Genomic DNA, 12,144 nt, shown 5'->3' with positions numbered 1-12,144 from the left:
TTCTCGAGTCTTCTGTCTGTTTATCTCCCTCCTTCCCTGGCCTCTTCTTCCCCCTTCTTACCCCCTGCTTGGGGGATGAGTCACTCCCCCTCCTCCCCTCCCCACTGCCATCTGTTTTTCTAATGATGGCAGAAGATGAGCTGTTTTGCTGGCTGACACCGTAACAAAGCACACTCCAAGCTAGCGTATCTCCTGATGCACTCTCCCCACGCCAGTTTACTGGTATCATTTCCCCACCCAGTTTTCTCTTTGTCTCAAACCCCACCCTTTTCCCCCCTTTGGCTTCACATAGATCCCAGTTTCCCAGAATTAGATCAAGAGAAACAGAGATACAGAAGAATGGAGAGAGTTGGGTGTTTATGACTGGAGGGTGCTGAAGTCAAGGGCAGTTAAACAGCTCCCTCTGGCGCTCGAGGTGCAGCCAGAATTATCGAGTGTTGCTGCTAAGTGGCTGAATTACTTCCATTGAGAGGTCTGGATAACAAAGGCTGTTGTGACTGAGACTAGAGTACTTGTATTTGTTACTGGCTATTCCCTGGGTACAAGAACGTGTGTGTATGTGTGTGTGTGTGTGTGTGTGTGTGTATCCATGTCAGGATTCCTTTGTCATGCTCTGTGAGCAAGGCTCTACCTCATTCTTGACTCTTCCTTGTAATAACTTCTCTTAATCTAGTCAAGGAATTCACAACCCCCTAACTTACCCCCTGGTAGGGGGATGCCCTGAGTGAAGAAGTAAACAGGATTTCTTGAGTTGGTAAAAATCTAGTTTGGGTTAATCACCAGTGGACTACAGGTCCTCCTCAGAGGTTGCAAACTGAGATGCCTGCGTGACCCCGACAGTTGATGTCAATGAGAGAAGCCCAGGAGGTGAGAAGCTACAGGGAAAGCTAAGGACAGTGTGAACTGGAGGGCAGCGGCCCTTCTGGCATTCTAGCTGCCACTCAGATCCAGTTAATTGTTGCCATAGTTGCCAGATATTCTTGTTTTTCAAGAGAAAAATCTTTGCACAGATTTTATATTTATTTGGTGTATGTAAAATGTTACCTATACACATACGAATTTTGTGTGGAAATCCCAATTTTTAAGCATTAGCAACCAAAACAAAATTTTTTTTAAGACACTGCCCTGGCCAAACCCCTGTCTGTGGGCCATCGAGCTGCAAAACTCTGATCTAACTAAGCTCCAGTGAGGCCCAGTTAGAGAATCCCAAACCATAAATCATTCTGACTTGCGTTTAACTTTATTTTTTATTAAGTAATTTAAAATGGAACCCTGGAAATTTTGCCTTAAAAAAAAAAGACAAAATCAGAAATCCTAATATCTGTAATTTGGGGATTATGGAGCTACATGTAAGAGATTGAACAGAGGGCATCGGAGCAGAGAAAGGGCAAGATACTGAACCAGAAGGACTCAAATCTCTGTGAGTTGAGCAGAGCAGAGAGTGCTGGTTTGGGTTTGAGGGAGGGGGGTACCTTACCTCACAGGACTGGATGCAGTGGATCAGGAGGGGGTCTGGGTGCCACTGACGCCGCCCAGTACACATGATGCTCTGAAAGGGAAGAGGGAAAGAACAGAAAACCAAAGCTGAGATACCTGGTCAGTGAGAGGAAGGGCAAATTCTGAGCTTACTCCATCAGCCCAACCCCCTCCCTGAGGAACGAGCCCCAATCAGGCTGCATGAAGAGGTCAAAGGCAGCTGCCCAGTCCTTCCCTTGGAACTGCTAATCCAGCTGGATAGAGCCAAGGTAGAAACTCTTAGCAAAGGGAAGTTTTCATCCTCTTCAATGTCTTCACCCTCCCAGAGCTATTAAAATTTCCAGAGTGGTGTCAGTGTGGTTAAAAAAAAGCATCCTCATGTTGAGGTTTGACAGAAAACAACAAAATTCTGTAAAGCAATTATCTTTCAATTAAAAAATATATAAAAATTTTAAAAAAGCATCCTCAGTACTAAAATGACTTTATTTTGGCTCTAGGCACAATATTTGTCCCACTTGTTTTGAAATTTTAATGTTGCAAGAAATTGTGAGATGGCTGTGTTGATCAGGAAGCACCATGGAGTTTTAAAGGCTGAGAAATAGAGCTTCATCAGAAGAGCCTTGAACTAAAAGTGGATTTCGGGCATCCTAGATCACTAAATGTGAGTGCCCAAGAGAGGAGTGGAGGCCAAACAGCACTCTGCAAGTCATTAGCACCATGTATCCCCTCCCTGTGAGAAATGAAAGAGGGTCTACGCACTGCACATAGACGTTTAATGTGAAACCACCAGTGTGGGCAAACTTCGGAAGATAGTGAAGGACAGGGAATCCTGGCGTGCTGCAGTCCACAGGCTCACAGAGTCAGACATGACTTAGTGATTGAACAGCACAACACCCCAACACTGGGACTCAAATGGCACCAGCACTAACTGGTGAGAGTGTAAAAGTGTGTTCCTGTGTTCCTTTTAAAACACTGGTGACTCCCTCTAAATCCCAATGGCCATTTGCTAATGTGACTTTTAACAAACTGTTATCTGCTCTTTGTGAATAATAACAACTCATGTTCATGGAGGTTTTTTCCCTTCTAATTTTTGCATTTTACACTTTCAAAAGATACGCTTCAGGAAAAGAGAAAGTCCCATGAGAAGTTTCAAAGAGAAAAAGAGATTCTCCCTATAACTGGCTACTCATCCACCCATTTGCGGACCTTCATATGCACATTTTAAATTCAGTACAACAGAAATTCAGGGAAACCATACAAAAAAAATACACTGTGAGACATGAGTTTTACATTAAATAGACCTTTAGTAATTGAAAATTATACATTCTAGAATGCTAAGACTGGAGCAATCAGATTGAAGACATTTTCATATATTAACCTGCAGGTATATAAATATATACCTCACAGTCAGTTATGAAAATGGGAATCTGCAGTATTTTTCTGGAGTTATGTTACTATAAACTAAAAGTCCTGCTTCACAGTTTCCAAAGAGAGGAAATAAATACTATAAATCTTAACAAAACCTTGATATTCAAAACTCTATACTATAATAATATAGAAGATGACTTTGCTTAACTTATCATTGTGCTAAAAAAAAAAAGGATTATTAAATGTATACAGTCATAACTTGATATCCACAGGGGATTGGTTCCAGGACCTCCACAGATATCAAAATCCAAGGATGCTCAAGTCCCTTATATAAAATGACATACTATTTGCATATAACACCCTATGTATACTTTAAATCACCTCTGGATTACTTATAATACCTAAAACAATGTAGATTCTATGAAAATAGTTGTCTGAAAGCAGCAAATTCAAGTATTTTTTTTATAACTTTCTGAGTTTTTTCTCAATGTTTTATCATTAGATAATGGTAATGGCAAAACATAATAATTTGAACAGCAAATACACGGCAACTCTATTCCTTCTTGTTCATTGAATTCACTAAGGACCCCCAGGTCGCACCCTAGTCAGTCAGTCATTCAAATCAAATGTATCAGTAGCTAGGGGCCAGAATTCCCAGGGAACACGAGAGCTCTGAAAATCCTTCGGTCCCCTCGCTGCCTCAGAGAGCTCAGAGTCTATGGGGGAGGAGGCAGCTGGAAGTCCATCAATTTCTCTACACGAAAGGAAACAGCCTTAGCATCCTTGCATGATGACTATAGCTAGAACTTGCCAGAACCCTCTGACTGGATCAGTTTCTCTTATGCCCTTCATACCTTCTACTTCATCCATCACCTTCATAGGCCAGAGCACTGATCTTCTAAACTGAAAAATTCTAAACATATTTTGCAAAGGAAAAAAAAAAAGGAAGGAAAAGAGTCTGTCTTTACTTTTAACTCTTTTTCCCCAGTGCTGTTTTCTGTTATTACTTCCAATTTATTTTTTACCTTTTTGTATTTTTTTTTGGCTGTGCCATGTGGCTTGTGGGATCTCAGTTCCCTGATCAGGGATTGAACCCAGGCTATAGCACTGAAAACCTGGAATCCTAACCATGGAACTCACCTACATCTTTGTATTTTTACATAATTTAATTTTATTACTATGTGATATATGTTGACTGTATAAAATATACACGGCATTAAAGGATACACATCTCCCTCCTACATCTGTTCCTCAACTACCCAATTTCTTCCATCCTATTTTTAGTTCTTGTTTATATCATTACAGAGATAGTCTATGAATATACATATGCATATTAAATTATTTCCTCACACAGGTTATAAAATACTGAAATTTTATTTAGTGCTTTATTTTATTATTGTTTGTCTGATTATCTTACTTGATTTCACTTCATAATGTTTCTTGGTGTTCTGTTCATTTTATGGTACACGGGATCCTGCATTCTATTGATTGTATATTATTCCATTTCATGGATTTACCCTAGTTTAATCACACTCATATTAATGGGTATTTAAGTTATTTTCAGTCTTTTGCTCTAACAAACAAGGCTTATGTATAAATCATTTCATACATGTGTAACCACATCTGTAGAATAAACTCATGATAGTGGAATTGACAATAGCCATTTCAATGATTTTTAAAATATTCTATGATTCAGTCTTAAGACTAATTCAGAGTGGCAACCTCTTTAATCTCTGTAAAAACCACATCAGTTTCTGGTACGTGTGTCACATGCTTTGTAGACTGCAAACCCTTGTGAATAGATGCCGGGAGCCAGCGTGAGGAACTCCGCCCATGACAAAGGTCATGAGGAAGGAGGCTCGACATACGCAAAGGCGGGATTGAGCCTGAGGAATACCCCTGGAAATTCTACAGCATCTACCCCCAAAACTAGAGTCTGCCTACTTTACTACTTTGTGCTCTCACCTACACCTCTGACTTTACGGGGGACTGTCCCCCACCACCTCTTTCGGAGAAGGAGTTAACTTAGAGCTCCAGTTAGTAATAATTCCTGGGCGTGATAGGAGTGTTTCAACCTACAAACTCCTCTGAAGGTTCTCTAGCCTGCCTGACAGGCTTGTCCGGCCACATGTGATTGTTCACAGCCTCCCAACCGTGAGAGGCACGAGATGCTGTAAACCTTCTAAAAACAGGTTCTTTAGAGAAGTTAGAAAACTATTAGTATAGTATAGTGGGCTGATTAGAAATTGTATTGGTGAAGGGTTTTTCATTTGTTGAGCCAATGTTTGCTGCTAAGTCTCACATCCCCTGCCCTTATACACATTAATGAATATATAGAAGAAATAAGTATTAACTTTTGATATTAATCACGTTAGACCTTAGGCTAAGCAAATTCTTTCCTTAATTAAAACCCACCACACCCTCACCCTATAGGAATGTAACTTTATCTGGTACCTTCGGAAGGTGGCATCTGTTTTAAGAATACTCACCCCTGGAGAAATAAGTGTTCTGGTTGACTGACCGCTGTCACAAGGAGAGGGTCATAAATTGTCAGCAGGCCCCCTGGCCAAAAGATGATGTAACACCCCTAAGACCTCTGTATACATTTGTATAAAGCACCTGACTTTAATAAAAGTCAGGACTGCTGCCCCCACGTGACTTTTGTATAACATCTCAGTGTATAAAAACAGACCCTGGAAAATGAAAAATGGGATCAGTTCCTCGAAAGACTGGTCTCCCCATGTCGTTCTTTCTCTCACCTTCTGGCTGAATTCCCATCTGAAACGTGGAGGCTCGTCAAGCCTACTAATTATGCCTGGGCTTCTAAGATCTGACCAGGGAGGCCTTAGTGTCTCCTCTCCTTCCGGAGAACAGGAGTATGCCTGAGGCCTACGTAGCTGACGTAAATTCCTTGCCTTGGAATTTTATTAGCTTTCCACGTAAGCCAAGTTATTCAGCCTCTTTTCTCCACTGGATTTTCCTCCTGAGCTATCCTTATTTTATTACTCTTTATATCTCTAATTAACATTTAATTAAAGCTATCGTATCCTTATCGCCGAAGCCATCTCCCCTTCTAATTCCCTGGATCCCCTGGGGCTGGACCCCGGCAAATAGAGACTGTATCCAACTCATAACCTTATCTCAGTGACTTAGAGAGAGACAATGTTTTTTAAGTATTTGTCAACCACTAAATAGGATGCTGTATTTTTAGGATTTTTCTTTATCTTCTGGCCTATGAAAATCATTCATCTCATAAGAAAAGATCTGCATACAGAATTAATTGAATAACTACTTACTAATTAAAATTGGCGGAAAATTTCAAATGTTTTCCAGGTCCTACATTTTTATGTGCACATTTGTGGTGGTGAGCTGAAAGATGGATGTGAAACAGGAGGGAAGTTAGGGAGAAGCTGGCAGAGAAGGGCCAGCTCCTGGTGAGGTATGTTAAATTAACTAAACAAGAAGGTCATGCTAAGATGGCTCTAAATGCCATGGTGGCCTGTGGAAGTAAACCGGAATCTAAGCCCATCAATGCCTCAAGGTTATGAAATTGAAAACAAAGGACAACCAATTAGGCTTTATGCAATAACCAATCAATGATTTCCTTACTTTCTTTTGCCTGTTCTCTATAATCAAATCTCTCCCCAACACCTCCTGGTGGAGTACTCCTAACCAGTTCCAGTTTGGCATTGTCTAATTCAAATTGAGATTTGTTCCTATAAACTCTTAAAACCTTTAATAATATGCCTCAGTTTGTCTTTTAACAGTCAATATGATTTTCTTACTTCCTGGAATATTTTTTTGACAAATTATAATCCTATATATTATATTTGAAAAGTTATGGAGAATAATTGAAAAAATAACCTTATGCCCTCTGCCCAGCTTTATCAAATTATAACATTTCACTTTATGTGCTTCTGGAGTTTAAGTCATTAGAGGTTCAGTTAAAGTCCCCTATGTGTATCCCTCTAACATCATTTTCCTTCCTTTCTCCCTTCTGGTAACAACTATTCTGACATTTTAAATTATTATTTCTACACATTAGTATATGATTATATAGCTGTTACACTGTTAGCAATCCACTTCTCAGATGAGTCAGTTGGGAACAACTGAGTGCCAAGGATTTGTTTTGAACTTTTCAAAAGGAAAAGATTCATGAGAAAACCAGTTTAAAGATTTTCTTTTGATTGAGCTACTTTAATTTTTTAAAAAAATCAAGGGAAAAGAAGAGAAGAGAGGAAGGAAGAACAAAGGGAGAGCAGATGGGAGAGAAGAAAAGAGGGTAGAGAGAGGGAGTGGGGGGAGAGAGAAGGAGACAGACAGAGAGAGAGGGAAGGGAGGGAGGGAGGAGGGGAAGGGAAACTAGTTAGGGTTATTCAGAAGGTCATAGGGCTGTATGAAGGTTGTTGCATGTTTAAATGTGTTGCTGAAAGTCACAAGACTGATGGTTAGCCAACATTAAAGTCTAACAAAAAATTGCTCAATTGTTTTTTTTTTTTTTATCAGGAATAAGTTACTTAACACAATGGGCAACTAATCACATCGGCCACAAAGTTCTGCTCCTGCCCAGGTTTGTGATGGTTTCCTTATCATCAGTACTATATATGTATGCAGCCCTAAATAAAATACAGTGTTATTCTGAATATCTATTTGGACCATAGCACATTACCCTCCAGTAGGCTTTTGGTTCCTCTTCCCTCATCTTCCAAGACCCCCTTGTCTGTTCTCTAGAGAAGAGGAAATTGATGCTTGAGACTTACTCAAGCAGAGAGGGAACAATTCCATGCTTAAAACAGACGAACAAAGATCTTTGCATGACTCACATCTGAAGGATTTGTTCTCTCATGGTGTGTGGCAAGTGTCACTAGGGCTGTTACTCATAACTGCACCTCTCAAGAGGACCCTCGAGGTGAGGGGAGGGCAAGGATTAGGAGACAAGGGGACACCAGGAGGATGATACCAAATAGTAGGGAGCTATGCCACTGAAGGGTATTGTCTTTTTTTCTTCCTGCTTTTTCTTTCTCTTAAAACAGTTTGGTTTTATTTAAGATGTTATTAATCCTTCTGGGACCAACTTGGGAAAACAAAGTCAGAAATTATAAGATTTGTTTTGACTGAGCAATTCTGTTGATGAGCTGAGGAGCTGAGAGAGGAATTCCACACAGTGTTTAGAATTTTTGCAAACCTAATGAGTGTAGCCCCAGGAAAATCTCATTAATTTGGACTTCCTAATTATGATATACTAAATTATGATATATTAAATAATTCCTAATTATGATATACTGGAAAAAAGTATTATCCAATCTGAGAAAACTGAATTTATGAAACAAACCAATAGTGAAAATGAGCTATTGTGATGGATTCTTTTGTATTTCAGAAAGAAACATTTAAAAAAAAAATTCATTTACATGCAAACAATTGCCATACTATGTGTTTTTAAGAAAAACCTCTCCATGAAATCTGATTCTCAAAAGACCACTTCTTTATAAGGTAAGTCAAAATGCCAATTTTCCTATTTTAGAAAGGAAAGTCACAAGATATAATTAAACATTCTCCAGACACAGTGGTTAAGGACAATAATAAAAAAATTAATCTTATTTTTTTTTTGTCGCTCAGGGAAAGTCGGTCAGTCGTGTCTGACTCTTTGTGACCCCATGAACTATACAGTCCATGGAATTCTCCAGGCCAGAATATTGGAGTAGGTAGCCTTTTCCTTCTCCAGGGGATCTACCCAACTCAGGGATTGAACCCAGGTCTCCTGCATTGCAGGCAGATTCTTTACCAGATGAGCCACAAGGGAAGCCCAAGAATACTGGAGTGGGTGTCTTTTTGGAAAAACCCAAAGGTTTGCCATGAGAAATGGCGCTGGAGGGGTGGGAGCCATTCTTTTTCCAGGTCTTTGGTTTCGCACAGCAACTGCCTTCTGAGCAGCAAGTGAAATGAATCTTGCATTGAGGAGGAGGTCTAGAGATGAAGGTGGGGCTTCTCAGGTGGCATGAGTGATAGAGAACCCGCCCGCCAATGCAGGAGAGGTAAGAGATGCTGGTTCCATCCCTGGGTCAGGAAGATCCCCTGGAGGAGGACGTGGTAACCCACTCTAGTATTCTTGCCTGGAGAATCCCGTGGACAGGGGAACCTGGTGGGCTACTGGCCTATAGGGTCACAAAGCATCCAACATGACTGAAACAACTTGGCATGCACACATAGGGATGAAGGTAAGACATCATTCTTATCTCTAAGACTCTTGCTGCTGCTGCTGCTAAGTTGCATCAGTCGTGTCCGCTGTGCGACCCCAGAGACGGCAGCCCAGCAGGCTCCCCCATCCCTGGGATTCTCCAGGCAAGAACACTGGAGTGGGTTGCCATTTCCTTCTCCAATGCATGAAAGTGAAAAGTGAAAGTGAAGTCACTCAGTCATGTCCGACTCTTCGTGACCCCATGGACTGCAGCCTACCAGGCTCTTCTGTCCATGGGATTCTCCAGGCAAGAGTACTGGAGTGGGTTGCCACTGCCTTCTCCCTCTAAGACTTATAGTTTGGTATTAGAGTGACAGAAAAGAGGAAGAAGAAGGGGAAAGGAAGAAGATAAAAAGCAGGGATGAGAAAAGCACACAGTGCTCTCAGTGGAAGTCCACGTGGAGCTTTTCCCATACCCTCAGCTCAGGCCCCCTAGATATGAGTGGCGACACTGAGTGCACAGTTGGCTGCTCCTGTCTGTCCCAGCTGCCAGATTCCACTGCTCAGTCACTTTAACTGGCAAGAATTTATTTGACAGCCAAGAAGCCTTTTTGTTTTATGTCCTCTCTTTCTGCAAGGTCTCTGCTGACGCCATCATTATAGAGAAGTCTATGTCTGCAGACGTAGTAGGTGAAGGAGGAAGACATTATTACAACAGCAAAGGCTCAGACAGCTCATTTGGGGATTTCAAATCCTTGCTTCACGTTTCCTAAGCCACAATGCTCTCGAAACATTTAGATATAACAGAATAGTATATGTTCATCCTTACTCTCTTCTCAGACTCATAACCAAGCCATTAGACATTGCTTCTTTAGTCAGAGGTATTCCAATAGGAAGCACTGAATCGCCATTGTCTTCCCAGCCCCATTTGTAAAAGGCACAGAAAAAAAAAAAAAAAAAGGCCTACATACATCAATCTGTACATACACACACACACTAACAAGCAGAGCATAGAACTTGTAGAATAATATTTCTCTTTCTTATAGATAGCTGGTGATATCTTTTCATAGGTGTAGGAAATTTCCAAAGGTGAGATTTGTACTAAGTGAACACAAATTCCATTTTTACATAATTCAAAACTATGTGCAAGAAACTGAAAAACATTGCAAAAGTGTTATTTTGAATTTTTATAGCAACCCTTTGAGAGGGTAACAAGCAGGAAGGGCAGAGATCCCCAAGTGGCAGAAGGAAATGAACTGCAAGTGGCAGAAGATTTTGTTTCTGTTTTTCCTTCTCTACACAAAATTAAGAGCCTTCTTTTAATTCTGTGTTGATGATACCTGGTTCAGCCTAGAGCTAACCAATGCATTTTTCTTATGGAAATATTTTGCTTAAGCTATGTTAATGAAACTATGTATTTGCTTGGGAATCTGCCCTTTCTTCAAAATGGTTCTGCTTAAAGCTAGCTTTTTTTTTTCATTTTTCAAACCTTGGGCTGATAATGGCTCAATAAACCAGTATTCATGTCAATCTTATTGGGGGCGGATGGATGACACACCTCGTGCTATCCTATCTCAAAAGTGCATATGATAGGAGAGGGGCCTGGTGAAATCCCTCAGCCTTGAGGTGTCTCTCTTATCTGCTTAGCAGCACCAAAAGACGCAAAGTTCAGTTCAGTTCAGTCACTCAGTCGTGTCCGACTCTTTGTGACCCCATGAATCACAGCACACCAGGCCTCCCTGTCCATCACCAACTCCCGGAGTTCACCCAGACTCACGTCCATTGAGTCAGTGATGCCATCCAGCCATCTCATCCTCTGTTGTCCCCTTCTCCTCCTGCCCCCAATCCGTCCCAGCATCAGAGTCTTTTCCAGTGAGTCAACTCTTCCCATAAGGTGGCCAAAGTACTGGAGTTTCAGCTTTAGCATCATTCCTTCCAAAGAAATCCCAGGGCTGATCTCCTTCAGAATGGACTGGTTGGATCTCCTTGCAGTCCAAGGGACTCTCAAGAGTCTTCTCCAACACCACAGTTCAAAAGCATCAATTCTTCGGCGCTCAGCCTTCTTCACAGACCAACTTTCACATCCATACATGACCACAGGAAAAACCATAGCCTTGACTAGACGAACCTTTGTTGGCAAAGTAATGTCTCTGCTTTTGAATATGCTATCTAGGTTGGTCATAACTTTCCTTCCAAGGAGTAAGCGTCTTTTAATTTCATGGCTGTAATCACCATCTGCAGTGATTTTGGAGCCCCCAAAAATAAAGTCTGACACTGTTTCCACTGTTTCCCCATCTATTTCCCATAAAGTGATGGGACCAGATGCCATGATCTTCATTTTCTGAATGTTGAGCTTTAAGCCAACTTTTTCACTCTCCACTTTCACTTTCATCAAGAGGCTTTTGAGTTCCTCTTCACTTTCTGCCATAAGGGTGGTGTCATCTGCATATCTGAGGTTATTGAGATTTCTCCTGGCAATCTTGATTCCAGCTTGTGCTTCTTCCAGTCCAGCGTTTCTCATGATGTACTCTGCATAGAAGTTAAATAAGCAGGTGACAATATACAGCCTTGACGTACTACTTTTCCTATTTGGAACCGGTTTGTTGTTCCATGTCCAGTTCTAACTGTTGCTTCTTGACCTGCATACAGATTTCTCAAGAGGCAGATCAGGTGGTCTGGTATTCCCATCTCTTTGAGAATTTTCCACAGTTTATTGTGATCCACACAGTCAAAGGCTTTGGCATAGTCAATAAAGTAGAAATAGATGTTTTTCTGGAACGCTCTTGCTTTTTCCATGATCCAGCGGGTGTTGGCAATTTGATCTCTGGTTCCTCTGCCTTTTCTAAAACCAGCTTGAACATCTGGAAGTTCACGGCTCACATATTGCTGAAGCCTGGCTTGGAGAATTTTGAGCATTACTTTACTAGCGTGTGAGATGAGTGCAATTTTGCAGTAGTTTGAGCATTCTTTAGCATTGCCCTTCTTTGGGATTGGGATGAAAACTGACCTTTTCCAGTCCTGTGGCCATTGCTGAGTTTTCCAAATTTGCTGGCATATTGAGTGCAGCACTTTCACAGCATCATCTTTCAGGATTTGAAATAGCTCAACTGGAATTCTATCACCTC

General features: G+C 41.0%; 1 protein-coding gene across 1 annotated transcript in view; it reads right to left on the bottom strand.

Moving 5' to 3' along the window:
• The window catches only part of PAPPA2 (pappalysin 2), a 317,270-nt gene that overhangs the window by 42,572 nt on the left and 262,554 nt on the right, over nt 1-12,144 (bottom strand). The window contains exon 20 of the mRNA XM_061383283.1: nt 1,478-1,549. Within this exon, the coding sequence (XP_061239267.1) occupies nt 1,478-1,549 (72 nt within the window). The remainder of the gene's footprint in view (nt 1-1,477; nt 1,550-12,144) is intronic.

The sequence above is a fragment of the Bos javanicus genome, chromosome 16 (genome assembly GCF_032452875.1).
Source record: "Bos javanicus breed banteng chromosome 16, ARS-OSU_banteng_1.0, whole genome shotgun sequence".
Classification (NCBI taxonomy): Eukaryota; Metazoa; Chordata; class Mammalia; order Artiodactyla; family Bovidae; genus Bos; species Bos javanicus.
The sequence above is the reverse complement of the archived record's forward strand: the minus strand, read 5'-3'. Positions and strand labels throughout refer to the sequence as shown.